This window comes from Tenrec ecaudatus, chromosome 4, assembly GCF_050624435.1.
Source record: "Tenrec ecaudatus isolate mTenEca1 chromosome 4, mTenEca1.hap1, whole genome shotgun sequence".
NCBI classification, from domain to species: domain Eukaryota; kingdom Metazoa; phylum Chordata; class Mammalia; order Afrosoricida; family Tenrecidae; genus Tenrec; species Tenrec ecaudatus.
Genome location: NC_134533.1, coordinates 4,177,592 through 4,195,091, shown reverse-complemented (window position 1 = coordinate 4,195,091; position 17,500 = coordinate 4,177,592). Strand labels below are relative to the sequence as shown.

At 58.1% G+C, this 17,500-nt stretch overlaps 1 protein-coding gene across 1 annotated transcript in view; it reads left to right on the top strand.

Annotated features, from left to right (window-relative positions):
- ANO1 (anoctamin 1) overlaps positions 1-17,500 on the top strand; it is a 160,899-nt gene that overhangs the window by 131,374 nt on the left and 12,025 nt on the right. The window contains exons 18-24 of the mRNA XM_075545234.1: positions 1,333-1,407; positions 7,194-7,395; positions 9,018-9,129; positions 9,758-9,815; positions 12,354-12,454; positions 13,621-13,766; positions 16,201-16,353. Coding sequence (XP_075401349.1) covers positions 1,333-1,407; positions 7,194-7,395; positions 9,018-9,129; positions 9,758-9,815; positions 12,354-12,454; positions 13,621-13,766; positions 16,201-16,353 — 847 coding nt within the window. The remainder of the gene's footprint in view (positions 1-1,332; positions 1,408-7,193; positions 7,396-9,017; positions 9,130-9,757; positions 9,816-12,353; positions 12,455-13,620; positions 13,767-16,200; positions 16,354-17,500) is intronic.

The following is a 17,500-nucleotide window of genomic DNA, read 5'->3' as shown; positions in this document are numbered from 1 at the left end:
CCCACCCCACCCTCCACCAGCTCTTTAGTCTTCTGTTTTGTTCTTCGTTGTTAACACTCACGCCCTCGCCACTCCCCACCCCCATCTCCCCCTCCCGCCAGCACCCAACGTGCTGGCAGGGTCACTGCATGGCCAGGGTGGCTGTGTGTGGGGTCATGCTGGCTGGATGTGGCACCCGTGGGACGCGCTGGTCACAGTCATCTTGGCTGCCCTCCCTGGCTCATCCGGTTGGCTCGCACGCTGCCCACCCTGGGGATGTGTGGCCTGGGCTGGGACGTGGTGGTCTAATCTGAGCACTTTTGTCTCTGTGCATGAAATCCACCCCCACGCCACGCCTACTCTGGAAAGCCCCACCCCCAGGCTAAGGACAAGCTTCCAGCGAAGCCTCCTCCAGACCAAGGCTCTCCTGAGCCCTGAGAGTGTTGGTCCCCGATTGACCCCAGGCCCGTGCTGCTATGCGGCAGACAACACTGGAGCATGTCAGGAATGCTAGCCGCTTGTTCTAGCTCGCTCTGCCAAAGACAAGGAAACTTCCGGTGACAGTCTGGGAGGGAGGAGGAGGAGGGCTAAACATGTCCCATCTTCTCATCTCTGACGCAAGACGTGCCGGTCAGGAAATGGACCTCACCTGCTCACTCTGCCCAGGTGTGAGTCTGTCTTTAGGAAGGTGCCTGGCACTCCGGTTGCCACACACACACACACACACACACACACACACACACACACACGCCGGGGTTCATAGTTTTTAACACCTGCTGTGGGAATGAGCAGTGACAAGTCCTGGTGGCAGCATGGTGATGTGCTGAGCTGCCTGCTGCAACGTCACTGGTTTAAAAAGCCGCTCCGTGGGAGAAAGGGGAGGCTCTCGGTAAAGAGCGACAGCCGCAGAAACCCACGGGGGGGGCGGTTCTACCCTATCCTACAGGGTCGCTGTTGGTTGGCATCGGCACAAGGGCAGGGAGTTTGTTTGTTGACCTGGTCAGAACCACTGTCTGCAGAGGAAGATGAGGCTGTCTGCTCCCATAAGGAGCCCCTGGGAGGTGGTTCCACTCAGTCCTGTAGGGTTGCTGTGAGTGGCACCCACTGGGAAATGGGTGGGTTTTTTCGACAGACCCAGTGGCAGGTCTCCCTGGGTCACAAGACCACAGCCCCTGGTGCTGCTGGAATTTGTCCCGGACATTTTCCTTGCCCTGGCCCTGCGGATGTCATGTCTCGGTCCTCCACTTTGCTCACACACCCCCCCGCGCACGGGCATGCACACACGCAGACGCAGGATCTGCCCCCACCCATCCCCATCCCCCGTGACTAACCACCCGGGGCTCCGTGTTGCAGACGGACAAGGTGAAGCTGACTTGGAGAGACCGCTTCCCCGCCTACTTCACCAACCTCGTCTCCATCATCTTCATGGTAAGTACTGGAAGGGAATAGGGGCGAGGGGCGCCCAAGCCTGGCCCTGGGACCTGAGGCTGGTGTGACTGCAGCGGTACCCCATACCCCATGTGCCAGGGTGCTGTCACCATAGGGGGCGGGGAGTGAGCCCACCAGTGACCCCTGAAATGGCACGTGGAAAGGGGCAGGACTTCACTTCCTCCCCTGGGGTCCTAAGGGCTCACCTCCCATCTGGAGAGCTGCAGAGCTGTTTGGATGCCTACTCCGGAACCACGAGAGCCAGCTGGGAGCCAGGGCCTCGCAGGTAGGGCCATGCAGGCCTCAGGGACAATGGTGTCTCGGCTGTAAAATGCTCGCCTTCCGTGGGAGTGGAGGGGGTCCCCGGCTGGACTCCTGGCCAGGACACCTCAGGCACAGCCCCAGCCCGTTTGTCCCTGGAGGTTGCAGCACAATTCAGGTTTCATTGGACCTTAAGTCTAAGTCAGACCAGGAAGAAAGACCTGGCTATCAGATGCCCACAGCCAGCCCATAAAAACAAATGGCCTCCAAGGGTCGGATTTCCAGGGGGTTGGCACAGGCTGGGTAAGGTGGCATTCGGCTGTGCGTGGGGTCGGGGCGGGCGCAGCAGCTAACAGCAGCAGTCGCCATGTCATTTAGTGGCAAAACAGAGGCACGTTAGGGAAACAATTAAATAAATGACACACCAGCCGGACAGGAATCAGCTGGAGCCACTCAGGTGACTGGGGTCTGTGACTGGGGCTTGTCACCTATGCTGGCTTTGGACAAGTGGTCAAGCAACTCCAGAGTGACTTCTCCCAGTTGGGCGCTGTATAAGAAAGAGTGTCATATCAAGAATTCTGTATCGAGAAGATAATTATGTATTAACAAGGCATCCCAGCCCAGGCCAACTCAGTCCATAAGTCCGATGCTAGTCCACAAGTCTCTCTTCAGACTCTTGCCTGCCAATGATGCAGATTGGGAAGCAGGAAGATCTCAGGCCGGTGGACGCAGAGTCTCATGGGTGCAGGGTCTCATGGGTGCAGGGTCTCATGGGTGCAGGGTCTCGTGGATCTGAGGTCAGTAGAAACATGGCCGGATGCCAACAGCCCTCGGGGTCGGCAGCAGAGTTCCAACAAGCAGGAAGGCACAGGAAGAGGGAGAGTCTCAGTCCGCCCCCCCCCCCTATAAGAAAGGCCACAGCCCCAAAGAAGCCTCATCAGACTGTGACCTGACTGACAGACTGGGCTCCACCCCTATCTTTCCTGCAAGCTCAAGTTGACCTAAAAGCAGTTAACTACCGGAGGGGCCATCAAGTGGGCCCTGACCCAGAAGCCCCTGTGACTGAGTAGAACGGCCTGTAGGGCTCCCCAGCCTGTGGTCTCACGGCTACACATTGCCAAGTGAACAGAGCTGAAGAGAAGATTCCAAAAGGCAGTTCAAGAAGACATTGTGAAGATGTACCAGGACCCAGGTCAGAAAGCCAAAAGGAGCACCCCCAGGATTGCTCAACGTGAAAGAACTGAAGGAAACATTCAGGGCTCGAGTTGCAAGAATGAGGGATCCCACGGGCAGAATATTGAACAGCACAGAGGTCATCGAAAGAAGATGGAAGGAACACACGGAGTCACGGTGCTGAAAAGACCTGGTGGATGCTCAGCGATCTCAGGACGGACCATGTGCGCAAGGGCCTCTGGCATGGAAGGAAGAGATCCCAGCTGCACTGGAGGCATCGGTGGAAACAGGCTCTGAGAACTGACGGAATACCAATATTTCAACAAAGAGATACAACTGTGGAAGCTCTCACTCGACTACGTCAGGACATTTGGAAGACAGCGATCTGGCCAGCCCACTTGAAGAGATCCCTATTCCAAAGAAAGGTTACCCAACAGAATGCGGAAGTTATCCATCGATATCATTAATGTCACATGCAAGTAAATCTCTGCTGAGGATAATTTGATGTAGGTTGGAGTAGAATATCAGCAGGGAGCTGCCAGCAATTCGAGCCGGGTTCAGAAGAGGACGGGGAACAGAGGTTATTGTTCCTGATGTCGAAGGGATCTTGGCTGAAAGCAGAGAAGTTCAGAAAGACATTGGTCTGTGTTTTATCGACTATGCAAAGGCATCCCATCGGGTTGGTCGTAACAAATGACGAGTAGCATTGCCAAATTCTGGGAATTCGAGAAGGAAGCCCTTAATTGGCATCTCACAGAACCTGTACGTAGACCACAAGGCTTTTGTTTGGATAGCACAAGGGAGTGAACCATGGTTTAGAATCAGGGAAGGTGTGTGTCAGGGTTGCATCCTCTCACCATACCAACTCAGTCTAGTTGCTGAGCAAATCATCAGAGAAACTGGCTTACTAGGAAGAAGGAGGTGGCATCGGGAGCAGAGGAAGGTTTATTAACCACCTGCCGTGTGCAGACGACACGACCTTGTTTGTTGAAAGTGAAGAGGACTCGAGGCCCTGCTGCTGAGGATCGAAGATTGCAGCCTTCAGTGTGGATGACAACCCAGTGGAAAGAAGACCAACGTCCTCACAGCTGGACCAGGCATGATGTGTGAGTCTGGGTACACTAGAGAAACAAATCCAGGGAGACTCTACGTGTGTACGAGAGAGTTTTATATAAAGGGTAATTGTACATTAGGAAAGCATCCCAACCCAGTCCAGTCTAAGCCCGTAAATCCAATATTAGCCCATATGTCCGATACCAATCTATAAAGTCCTCTTCAGACTCAAGAAACACGTGCAATGACACTAAATGCAGGACGATCACAGGTCAGTGGGTAGAAAGTCTTTGGATTCAGTGGCATTGTAAGCAGTGTTGGCAGGGGTCTCCATGTGGCTTCTCCAGCTTCCAGGGCTGCATCGGGTAGGTCCAGGGTAGGCTTCTCCATAGGGATGTCTTGCAGGGATTCAACAGAGAGAGAGAAATGTCTCCTACCTCCAAGGAAGAAATACAGGATGCCCCAGAATTCTCAGGAGAAGGCCATGCCCACACAGAGGCCTCATTGGCTACGATCTGATTGACAGGCTGGACTCCACCCCTACACTCTTAGTCCTCAAATTGACAAACAATTATATAACTACCACACATGATAAGTGGGGAAAAGGTTGATGTTGTCACGGATTTCATTTCACTTTGCTCCGTCATCAATTGCCATGGGAACAGCAGTCAAGAAATCCAAGGATGCATCACATTGGGCAGATCTGCTACCAAAGACCGCTTTCCCTTCTTAAAATGCAAAGCTGTCCCTTCAAAGACCAAGGTGCGCCTGGCCCAAGCCCTGGCAGCTTCCATGGCCTCATGTGCCTATGAGAGCTAGACAGTGAACACGGAAGACCAGAGGAGAACCACCTTTGAATGATGGTGCTGGGGAAGAAGACTGACTCTCCCGTGAACTGCCAAGAGAACAGACAAATCTGTCTTGGAAGAAGTACAGCAAGAATGTTCCATAGAGGCAGGGATGGCGAGACTATCTCACGTACTTTGGACATGTTGTCAGGAGAGATCAGGCCCTGGAAAGGACATCGTGTTTGGGACAGCGAAGAAGAAGGCCCTTGAAATGAGTGGACATCGTGGCTGCAACCTTGGGCTCGAACATAACCAGTGTGAGGCCGGTGCAGGAGTGGGTGGTGCTTCGTTCCGTTGTGGTAGGGGAAAGGTCCCATCTGCTGGGAGACCTTCCGTTAGCAGCTGAGTGCTTAAGCACTTACATCACCATGGCCCGTATACTGTGGTCACCGGGACATGGACTTGTCCTCTCGCCCTGCCCTGAGGGTCCTCACCAGCTCCTGCTACACACAAACCAGACTCTAGGGCTGGCCATCCAGAGCTCCCTGCTGGCCCGCTCAGGAGGCTCCCAGAGCAGTGAGCACAGAATGGGCACCTACTGTGTACCACCACGCTGAACCCACAGCCGGACCCCGGTCCTTCGTCCCAGCAGGAATGGCTTTGGGGATGCTGTGACTGGCTCTGACCCCAGTGAAGGTCTTCTTGCAGTGCCCCTGTGCAGGCACGGTCTCCCTCGGAGGTGCCCCAGGTCTTTCTTTGCCAAGCCCTGAGTGAGCCTTCCCTGGAAGGGAGGAGCTGGGCTTTCCCAAGAATTTGCCAGACTCCCAGCAGGCAGACTTCACAGGGTGTGGTGTGGGTGGCGGGTGTGACCACAAGTTAGTCACTCCACACATCTGCAGAAGCCAAGTTCAGGAAGCACATTAAAGGGAGAGCTTCCTAGGAATCCCCCGCCCCCAGACAGCCCAGGGGCCACAGATGACTGCCCTGCAGGACCAGGGCCGGGACCAGCCCTCTGCACCCTCAGTGGGGGTCGGTGTGCAATGCCCCAGGTTCTAGGCAGCAGGGTTGCTCCCCAAAGATGGGGTGAATGCAGCATGGACGGCCTCCTAGCAGCCATGGCTCAGACAGGAACAAGTCTGAAGGACATAGGGCCGGAGGTGCCTGGTCCTGTTCTCCATGAGGTCACTGTGAGTTGGGGCCGACCTCATGGTACCTAACAGAGCTTCAGGGAAGCAAGTCGACAGGTCTTTCTCCTGAGGGGGGTGAGGGGTGCCAAAAGCCGGGTGCTTAATTGCTGCTCTACTGGGACTCCAGGAAGGCCCCAGGAGACACAGGTCTACTCTGTAGATTCTGGGCCTCGGAATCCACCCATGGCCCGGATTGGGGGCTAGGGCTCCCTCATGGCCTGGAGCATTTGGGAAAGCTGGATTCCCAGGCTCGGGCAGGGCAGAGGCACGACCGGACACTCCCAGTCTGGGACCTTTGAGGAACAGGAGGGAGAAAGAGCCAGAAGGAGGGGTTCATATCCCTGTTAGGTGGAACAGACTCATCACTGCAGCCAGCCCCCACCCAGGTGCCCAGGGAGCCCCGGCCTGAGTCTGAGGGTGTTCTAGCTCCACGGTGGGTTTGGCAAGATGAGGGGCATGCTCATAGGGTTGGAGCCTCTCGGGCCCATGAGTCTTGGCACTGCCTGCCTGGGCCGGGGCCATGGCACACACCCTGCCACCCTCAGTATGCCTCCCTGGATGGAGCAAAGCATTTGCACTTGCTCTAGTGCAGGTTACATGTTAAGTGGCTCACCACAAGGTCAACAGTTCAAAACCTCCAGCTGCCCCACAGGAAAGAGATGAGGCTTTCTACTCCAGTAAAGAGTTATAGTCTTAAAAAAAAAAAGTTACAGTCTTGGAAACCCACGGGGGCAGTTCTACCCCGTCCCATGGGGTCGTTGTGAGTTGGGATGGACTCTGTGGCAGTGGGTTTGGTTTTAATTAATCTGGGGGTGGATGCTCAAGGCCAATCCAGCTGTGCAGCCAAAGAAAGGCCTGGCAACCTGCTGCCATTTACAACAAACAAACCCTTCCATACCATCTGGTGAATTCTGACTCAGTCTGACTCAGAGCTGTGGGTTTCCGGAACTGGAACTCTTTACAAGAAGAGAAAGCCTCGTCTCTCTCCCCTGCTTCCAGAAAGAATTCCCAAAAAAGCACACCCACAGCCACTGGGTCAGTTACAACTCCTAGCACCCTACCTGGGGGACTGAGGCCATTGGCCTTTACAGGAACAGATCTTTATGCCGGGGGGGGGGGGCAGGTGGTGGGTTTGAATAGCCACCTTTGTGGTGAGAAGCCTCATGCTTGCCCGGCAGCGCCATAGGAGACTGGGGAAACTGCTCAAGCTCAATGGTTCTGATCCGGCCCAGAGGCTGGCTCACAACAGCCCCGGCGCTCAGGTGTAAGAGGTGAGGGCAGGAAGAGATGGTCCAGGTGAGGCGTGGCCCCCTCGTCCCTGCAGATCGCCGTGACCTTCGCCATCGTCCTTGGGGTCGTTATCTACCGCATCTCCATGGCCGCCGCCCTGGCCATGAACTCCTCACCCTCCGTGCGGTCCAACATCCGAGTGACCGTCACGGCCACCGCGGTCATCATCAACCTGGTGGTCATCATCCTGCTGGACGAGGTCTACGGCTGCATCGCCAGGTGGCTCACCAAGATCGGTGAGTGTCCACTGCCTGGACCAGCCTGGGTGGCCACAGAGGGCATCTAGAGGTCTATTCGGGAGGCCCACCACTTTGGGCATCCCATCTAGAGCAGTCAGCACCCCCCCCCCGACCAGGCCTCTCACCAGGGGATCCAGGGAGGGTGCAGAGCCCCATCCTTGGAGGTCAGCTGAAGATCTGTGGCCATGGGGCCATGATCTTGTCTCCAAGCTGGCCCTGGGACAGAGCAGAACTGCCCCCACCCCACCCCAGTGTCTCTGTAAATGTTTACAGGAGTCTACAGCCTCATCTTTCTTCCGAGGAGCGGCTAGTGGGTTTGAACTGCTGGCCTTGCAGTCAGCAGCTTGACTCAGAACCCAGCAATCATTGATGAGAGCTAGGTGAAGGAAGGGGGTGTTTTAGTTATGGGGCCAGCAGTGAAGGCAAGCACAGCCTCCCAGAGCTTGTTTACTCATCTGTGGTGAGTAGTCACACACATGCACCACATGCAGCTCTGCATGCAGATGAGTAAGTAGGCACAAGTGGGCCCATGCTTACCTGGCTCCCTGGGTGCTCCGTCCTGTTGGGGACCGTCAGTTTAAGGAGTTTGGATAGAGACTGAGGCCAGTCATCCAAGTGGGATGGGCAAGCACAAATCAGCCTGTGCTGACCTGGCATGTTGGGTGACCTAGCAGGAGTACCACAAGGGAGGAGCTTTCCAAAGCAGAGATCTATTTTCTCACCACTCAGGTCCTGGCTGTAGGAGGAGCCATTTTCAGCTTCTAGGAGCCCTGGTGGCCTAGTGGGTGACCTATTGGGCTGCTTACCTCAAGGTCAGCTGTTCAAATCCCCCAGTTGCTCCTTGGAATAAAGATGAGGCTTTCTACTCCCCTGATGAGTCACAGCCTCAGAAACCCATGGGGGAAATTCTATTCTGTCATACAGGGGGGCCACTGCGAGTCGGCCTCCAATCAGTGGCAGTGAGTTTGGGATTTTGAGGGGGTTGGAGGAACCCTGGGGACAGAGTGGATTACACATTGGGCTGCTAACCTCCAAGTCAGCAGTTTGAATCCCCGAGTTTCTCTTTTGGAGAAAAGTGAGACTTTGCTCCTGTAAACAGTAACGGTCTTAGTAGCCCTGTCCTAGAGGGTCGCTGTGAATCAGCATCGACTCGGTGGCGGTGAGTTGGGGGCAGTAGCTTTCAGGGGAGCCCCGGTGATGTCGTGGGTGATACATTGGGCTGCTAGCCACAAAGGCAAAAGCTCCAACCCACCTGCCGCTCCTTGGGAGAAAGAGGAGTCCGGCTGCTCCCGTGAAGAGTTGCAGCCTGGGAAACCCACAGGGGCAGGTCCACCCTGCCCTCTAGGGTCCCCGTGAGTCAGAGTGGACTTGAGGGCAGTGGGTTTGGCTTTGAGCCAGAAGCTTCCCGCAGTGCTGGTGGGAATGTCTGGCTCTGTGGCCTGTACTTCCCCCCTCCCCGCTCCCACCCACCCCCGTGTGACTCTGTCTGTCTGTTTAGAAGGGGATGTGGGAAAGGCCCCCTTACAAACTGGGTTCACAAGTGCAGGCTCACCCGCCCAGAGGGGAGCTGAGGGTGACCTCACCCCAAGACCAGCCTCTCACCCGCCTCCCCCTTCTAGAGGTTCCCAAGACGGAGAAGAGCTTCGAGGAGCGGCTCATCTTTAAGGCCTTCCTGCTCAAGTTTGTCAACTCCTACACCCCCATCTTCTACGTGGCCTTCTTCAAAGGCCGGTAGGCACAGCGTCCACTCTGAGACCCCACTCTCATCCCACAATGGGCATCTCCCCACCTCCATGGCACCCCAGGAGTGCCAGAACAGTTACCCACCAGGAGAGGGGGGTCCAGGGTGGAAGGGCCCAGCTGCCGGCCAGCTCAGACTGTGGGGGGCAGGCACTCAGGTGGGGACCCGCCTGCCTGGGCTCCCAAGTGTCTTGCCACCACCAACCTCTGGCCACCCCGGGGTCTCAACCAAGTACCCCTGCTCCCTCCATCACCCCACAGACAGCCAGCAGGCTGCTCTCCTCACCCAGGACGGCAGGACCACTTTGGGCCCCTAGAGAGGGGGTCTATACCATCGTCCTGGAGAGGAACGGAGAGGGGTCTGGTGGCAGGCATCCCGCACTTTCGCTGGTCGCCCCCTCCAGGCCCCCTCTGCTCCACCCACCTGGCCCGCTGGGCTATTTCCTGACCAGGAGTTCCCATCCCTCACCCCTCCGCGGGCTTGGCCAGAGGCACATGTGGTCGTTTGGGGCATTTCTTTTGGAAGGTTCAGTCAGGCGGGGGAAGGACCCCTTAAACCCAGCCCAGGGGCTCAGACCCAGTGGTCTCCCCTAACTCCCCGCTTCCCCCACCTTCTTAGGTTCGTCGGACGCCCAGGTGACTACGTGTACATCTTCCGCTCTTTCCGGATGGAGGAGGTAAAAGGGGGATCTGCCCTGCTCGCCCAGGTCCGCCAGCATGGATGGCTCAGACTTGAGGTTCCTCCCTGTCCCGGAACCCACTCCCAGCCCTAGGCTGGTGGGGTGCCCCCCACCCCAGAGGAGACAGTTCCGTCAGAGTTCACGAATAGAGAAAGGGCAGGGGGTCTTTATCCGGGTTTTGAGGGGTCTGTGTTCCCGAGACCATGAGGGTCTCTGGCGTGAGTGAGATGAGCGGGAAAAAAGGAGTCTGTCTCCAGCACGCTTTGGGCTTCCCGTCGGAATGCCACTCCCAACCCACCCCCCTCCAAACACCAGGCTCCGTTAGGTTTCCACAGCCGGTGGCGTTTGGCTTCTGCTCGGCGTCTCCACCCACGGTGGGCCTGTGGAATGGAGTCAGGGGACACGGGTTTCCTCGGCTGTTTGTCCCGGGACCAACAGTTGGCTCCACGACCCCAAGCCCGTGGTCCGAGTCTCGGGCGAGCCCGTGCTTGTGTGCAGCCCATAGAATAACCCGGCCCATCTGACAATATGGTGAAGAAGACTAGGGTGGACATCAGGTAGGGGGATCTGGCTGCCAGCCCACCCACCTGCATCGCGGCTCCTAAGTGTTCCAAGACTAAGGCCTCCCCCAACAGCAGTCCGTGACCTTGGCACACTCCTATAGGGATGGAAATGTTGGGAGATGCTTTTGTGGAAGAGATTTAAGCGGAGGGCACGTGCTTTCTGTGGATCGTACGTGGCCCTCGAGGACTAACGCCAGGAGCCCTGGTGGCATAGTGGTTACGCATTGGGCTGCTAACAAGGTCAGCAGTTTGAAACCACCAGCTGCTCCGAGAGGAACGATGGGGCCCTCTACTCCCATAAGGAGTTGCAGCCTCGGAAGCCCACAGGGGCAGTTCTGCTGGGATGCAGGGTCACCGTGAGTCGGCACCAATGCGGTGCGGTGGCAGTGAGTTTGGGTTTGGTCCTGAAGGACCAATGCTGAGGGTCACTGGATAAAAGGCTCAAGACTCATCGCCATGTCCACTTTGCTTGAGCAGGGGGCTCTGACCCTCACCTACCTGCCTGACCCCTGGCCCGAGGTACACTAAATCCCTTGGGTGCAGGGACACCCAGCCTGGGAGATGGGGGTTCCTCCCCTTCCCAACTGCTTTGACCTAACCCACTACTGTGGCAATGGAAGCGGCGTGGGGCGCACACGTGGATAGTGGAAGATCTGAACTCCATCCCACTAACTCCCACTCCCCGGCAACGTGACCTAGTGCCAGCTGAAGCCCCTCCCCGTCTCAGCAGCCTGTGGGCAAGATGAACAAGTCCCCAGGCTGCCCTGACCACCCACTGCAGTCTGAGTGCCCAGTACCAGGGCTGGATGTCCTGTCTGGAAAGCACCGGGGAAGGACCCCTCCTCTCCTCGTCCCCTGGCCTGCCCTGACTCGCAAGGTGGCGTTGCTCCTACCTGGTCGTCCCAATGGGTGGCTCTGCCCAAACTGCTTTCACCAGTCTTTGGATTAGGGGCACCGGCTCCAGTCTGCGGGATCTGTGCTGGCACCCTCGTTAGGGGCTCTGCTGGTAACGGTAAGGTCGGTGGTTCAAACCCACCCACCGCACCGAGGGGGAAGGATAAGGCTGCCTGCTCCCATCAAGAATCACTGTCTCCAAAACCCACAGGGGCAGCTCTACCCTGTCTTGGAGGGTTGATGGGAGTCGGGAAGGACGTGATGGCAGGGCACTTGGTTTGGGATCAGTTCCTTTGAGAAAGGCGCCCTAGTGGTGCGGTGGTTAAAAGCCCGGCTGCTGACCGGATCTCGGTGGTTGGAACCCCCAGGTGCTCCGAGGAGAAAGCCTAGGCTGCCTGCTCCTGTAGAGATGAGTCAGGGGACCCTCTGAGCGCTTCGCCCTATCCTGGAGGTCACTCTGCATCAGGATCCACTGCAGGCCAGAGGGGCTGGGCTGAGCTTTGAAGGCAGCCCCAGCAGCCTAGTGTTCAAGTCCTCAACTGTTCAGCAAGGGGTCGGTGGTTCAAACCTTCCAGCCTCTGCATGAGAAAGCAGGGCAGTATGCTTCTGAAAGACCGGCAGCCTGGGGATCCCTGTGGGCAGAGAGAGCCACACTGCCCTGGAGGGTCATGGAGTGGGACTGGTTTGGCAGCACTTGATCATGCCAGGGTGACCTCAGGGCATCATCCCTGCAGAGCCCCATTTCCCACCAGGCCCCATACCCAGAGTCAGCTCTGAGCCGACCTTGCTGGGGTGCAGGTGCACTTGAGGTGGCCTCTGAGCTGCTTTGCGACCCTGGTCTGTGCCAGGTGGTCAGCCAGGTAGGATCTGAGCGTTGCAATGGGCAGGCAGGCGGGCAGCTCTGTGTCTCCATCTGAGCCCGGTGGTCTCGAGCATCCCCTGTCCCAGAAGTCAGTGGCGGGTGAGGGCGTGAGCGGGTGAGGGGGTGGGCGGCTCTGTGTCCCAGTCTGTGTGAGGTGGACATTGTCTGTGTCCCCATGGGAGCCCAGCGGGCACTGAGGGTGTCATGTGCCCACAGTGCGCACCCGGCGGCTGTCTGATGGAGCTCTGCATCCAGCTCAGCATCATCATGCTGGGGAAGCAGCTCATCCAGAACAACCTCTTCGAGATCGGCATCCCGTGAGTGCTCCCCCTCCCCTCTCCCTCCTCCTCTTCCCTCTCCCCCTCTCCTCCTGCTCCTCCCCCTCCTCCTCTTCCTGTCCTCTCTCTCCTCCCCCCTCCTCCCATCCCCCTCCTTTCCTTCCCTCTCCTTCCCCTACTCTCACTCCTCCTCTCACCCCCCCCTCCTCCTCCTCTGTGGGGTCTTCATCAGGCCAGGGTCATGATAGAGAGTAAATGGACCAGAAGAAGCTGATTGAGCTCAGGGGGTGCCACTGCCCTGAATGCCCCAAAACCACCGAAGCAGAGATCAGGGTGCCTCTCCCTTCCCAGGTGCCCTCCAGACACCCAGGCCCTCCTCCTGCTCCCCAAAGCCAGCTGCTATTGGGGTCAGGACAATTGGACTGTTCTCAGGGCCCTTCTCCCTAGAAAAGCAGCTAGGCTCTGTGGCTCCCTTGCCCCCTGCCACTCTCCTCCGTGGCTTTCAGCACTGCTGCCCCCCCTGGACCTCAGATGGGTGCTCTGGGGGCCTAAGGCTAAAGCAAACGCTTGGTGGCTAGAACCCCAGCTGCTCTGAGGGTGCAGACAGAGCTCTCTCTGCCCATGAAGATGCAGCTTCAGAACCCTACCTGGGGTCGCGCGAGTCAGACAGGGGCCCTGCAGACACGGTGCTGCCACACAGGCCTGCTAACTGCTAGGTTAGCAGTTCAAAACTGCCAGCCACCCTGAGACTTTCACTCCTGAAAGAGGGGGCATGTTCTACCCTGTCCTGTCATGGTGAGCCAGCATGGACTCCATGGGCAGGATTTGGATTAGTTGAGTGCTCACTTGGAGCCCTGGTAGCATGTTGGTTAAAGCACTCGGTTACTCACCAACAGGTCAGCAGTTCAAATCCACCGACAGCTCCTCAGGAGAAAAAGGAGGCGGGCCTTGGGAAACCCCATGGGCAGTTGTCCTCTGTCCTGCGGGGTCACTCTGAGTTGGCATCAATGTGGGGCAGTGGGGGCAGTGGTTTGGTGCCCCAGTTCCCTACATGGTCACAGCCGTTGTGGGAAGAGGGCACGTTAGGTCCACAATGGAGACATCAAGGCAAAGGCTTGCATGTGCAGAGCGAACCTGGCCATGTGGCCGGCGCCCGAGTCAGATGGACGCTGAGACTCCAGCCCCCACCGCACCCCCATCCCCAGGAAAATGAAGAAGTTCATCCGCTACCTGAAGCTGAAGCGGCGTAGCCCCTCGGACCGCGAGGAGTACGTCAAGAGGAAGCAGCGCTATGAGGTGGACTACACGCTGGAGCCCTTCGCCGGCCTCACGCCCGAGTACATGGAAATGAGTGAGTGCCGGCCCTGAACCTCACCGCCCTTCCCTGGGTATGCCCTCCGGTGCTGGCGGCCGGTTCAAACCCACCCCATGGCACTCCAGGGGCAGGCCTGTTCAGATGGAAACACCCCCGAGAGCACAGCTCCACTCTGCTGCTCCTGGGGTCCAAGACGGAGTACACCCACCCCTGCGAAGCTGCAGCCCCCTGCTCTCCCTGCCCCCCAACACTGCAGGTGCCTCCCCCAAGCCCCTTGGGAATGCCCCCCCAACTCATCCCTCCTCCCAGTCAGTGAGTCCCTCCCACAGGCCCCGCAGCACAGAGCAGGGCGTGAGCCTATCACCCCAACAGTGGAGAGGTGGTGCCTCACTCTCTCAGTGGGATAAGGCATCAGGGAAAGGTGGGGAGAGGTTACCTGGGGCCTCACCTCCCACCCTCCCTCTTGCCTCCTCCTCTCCAGGTATGCAATAGACACTCAGTGTGTGTGCTCCTGGAATAGGCCCAGGCATGCACTAGGTGCTCACTAAGTGTTGGATGGCTGGATAAGCCCAGGAGATCAGGCTTGATCATGCTGCCCCTCCATCCCCACCCCTACCCTCCCACAGGGTATTCACAGTGCTGGCCCCAGGCCGACCCCTGGCCCTGGCCCCTGAGCAGCAGGTGGGTGAGACTTGACAAGCCTGCCTGTAGCACAGCCCAGACCTGCCCTGCACCTGTTTTCAGGGGGCGGGTGGGAGGAGAGGGGTGACCCTGGGTGGCTGGCTGAGTTGCCGTGCTGCGCCCCGCCCCCACCCAGCAGGGAAGGAGCCCGGGACTGGGGAGCAGGAAGGCAGGGTCTCACCGCACCCCCACCCATGGCCAGAGAGGGCGTGAGAGCCTAGGGAGTGTTTTCAGAAGTAGATTCCCAGACCTTTTTCCCACTCGCACCTGCAGCCCCCCTGGGTGCTGGCTGTCTGCGGGACTGACTGCCCCAAGTCTTCGTGTCTATGATGGTTGGCATCTGGCTTAGCCTCCTTCCAGGTTTGGGGGCACAGGATTCCTGGCTCCACTGCACCCCACCATCCAGTGAGCAACTCCATGCCCCTTCCCCTCCAGGGAGCAGTCAGAGCAGGGCACCCAGAGGCACAACCCTCCCCACACAAAAGTGTTGCCATGGAGAAGCTGCAGACTCAGGGCAGAATGAGTCAAACTGTGCCAGAGGGGCATCTGATTTTTCAGTCAATCACCAGGCCTTTCTTCTGAGCCACCTCTGGGTGGGCCCAAACCTCCAGCCCTTTCAGTGCATTAACTGCATCTCCACCGCCCAGGAGGGTCGTGCCAGACGGGGGGTGAATCACCTCGGACCCCGTGGCCCCCGTACCCCACCCCCATGTGTGCACGAGTAGACGCTGTGCTCTGGGGTGTACGGACACAGATCAATCACACAGGTTTCTCCCAACCCCACTGGATAGGACTGAGCCTCCCACCTTCCAGTGCACTGCTAAGAGCGCTAACCCATCCCCTCACCCGGAGGCTCCTGGGGCCCCAGAAATGGATGCGTGGGAAGAGGAAGCCAGACTACAGTGATCCCGGCATAGCCCCTCCACTGCTTGACCTCTTGGGAGGGGGAAACTGATTGCGGCAGATGGTCTCTGAGCCTGGCAGCCTCCAGCCCAATACCAGGACCCCCGCCCGCCCCATCACAGAGCGCACCCAGGGCTCCACCTTTGTCGACTGGGCCCTGCCCCCGCAGCAGCATCTGTAGGCACCATGCTACCTCCACCTTGTGCCCAAACCATGCCCACGCCGCTGCCAGTTCCGGCTCAGTCTCCCAGCTTCCTTGTTTACCACTTGGCACCACGGGCCTCCTGACCTGGCCTCACTCCATCCAAAAGGTCCCCAACCCCTGCTTGGAGCCACCCAGGGAAGCCCCAGCTGCTTACTGACCAGGGACAGGCAGGCGAGACAGCGCTGCCCTGGACTGGGGGTTCCTCGGTACTCAGGTGCCACCACCCCTGAGCTCCTGAGGTCCCCACTCAAGTTGCTGATGGTCTCCATTCAATAGAGCATGCCCTGGTGGCACCCAGCTAAGCACCCATGACCAGATGGGGGAGGGGGTTGAGATTCTCCCCCACCACCGCCGGGCTCTACTTCTACTACCACATGCATAGAAGATGGGTGGGGCAGCCTTACCCTGCACGTGCATACACACACGACGGTCAGCAGAGGCCTTTGACGAAGTGACAGCCACACATGCAGCCCACTGGCCAGAGCACTGCTTGGGGTTAACTCGGCCCCACTCCCGCCTGGCCCCAGTCCCTGGGGATCTGCCGCCATCATGCCAGCCCCCTCTGTGTGTCCACAGGGGTGTCTCTGCAGAGGGAGCCAGGCCAGCCATGGGGAGTGAGCCATCCAGTGGCCCCTGTCTTGGGGTGAGGTGGTGACGCTGACCGGGGTTCCTCCCTTACAGTCATCCAGTTTGGGTTTGTCACCTTGTTTGTGGCGTCCTTCCCGCTGGCCCCGCTGTTCGCTCTGCTCAACAACATCATCGAGATCCGTCTGGACGCCAAGAAGTTCGTCACGGAGCTCCGGAGGCCGGTGGCAGTCAGGGCCAAGGACATCGGTGAGTGAGTGGCCCCAGCAGGGACCGGGTTCCGGGCCAGAGCTAGTTTCAGGAGCAGTGCTCGGATCCTCGGGAGCCAGGGCAGATGAAGGGAGGGTCCACGCAGGGTCTCCAGGGTCTCTTAGCCCTGGGATGTGTCTGAGCAGGAGACCACTGGCCGAGGAAAACCTGGTACTGGATTTATACTGGGTTCCCGAGAATCTCACAGTCTGGGGTGTCCTGGACACATTCTCTGGTGGCTCTCAACCAACCCCACCCCCACAAAAAAATGCCCAAGTGGTCTCACAGCCCTGAGTGAGGCTGAAGCTCTCACTCGCTGCCATTGAGTCAGTGCTGACTCACAGCGACTCCTGTGGGTTTATGAGACCCTAACTGTGGACGGCAATAGAGAGCCCCGTCTTTCTCCCTCGGAGCTGCTGGTGGTTTTGAACTGCTGACCATGCGGGTCCCAGCCCAGCTCGGAACCAGGGCTCCATGAGGCTGAGGCAGAAAAGGGCATTCTTTGCGGATTATGCAGATTAGCACATTGCTTCCCATTCGCCAGGGAAAGGCAGGATGACCCCATTCCACAGATGAGGGGAGGGTTGACTGACTCCCAGGGAGATGTACTTATCAGGGCAGCTCCAGGGCACTAAGGGGGCATGGGGGGGGCTCATCTACGTAGCTCAAGGGGCAGAGGGAGGGGATATCCAAGGTCAATCAAAAGAGTAAGTTCAGGAACCGAACGGACCCCTCGGTGGAGTAGTGAACTCCCCATTACAGAGGCATGTAAGTAGAGATAGATGGCCATCTTTGTGGAAGTGGTGAGAGATGCTGGGAGAAGCTGGGAGGTGGAGGAGGCGAGGCTCCAGACCCCAGTGATAGGCCCACCAGTCAGGAGGAAAAGGTCCAACCACATCCCCATCGGTAAGTGAGCCAACTTACAGTCCAGCTCAGTTTCAGGAAAGCAAGCCGTTTCTAGTAGAACTTCACCTGGACATTGGTTCATGTCACCTCGTAGGGAGCACGGTATTAGAATCGTACTTCCACGCCACTCCTAGAGAATCCGAGAGACATGGTGACAGTCATACCCCCATAAAATACAGATTTCAAAAAGCAGGGGGAGAGGGCAATTTGGTGAGGCAGGCAGGAGTGTTGCCTTTTGCAT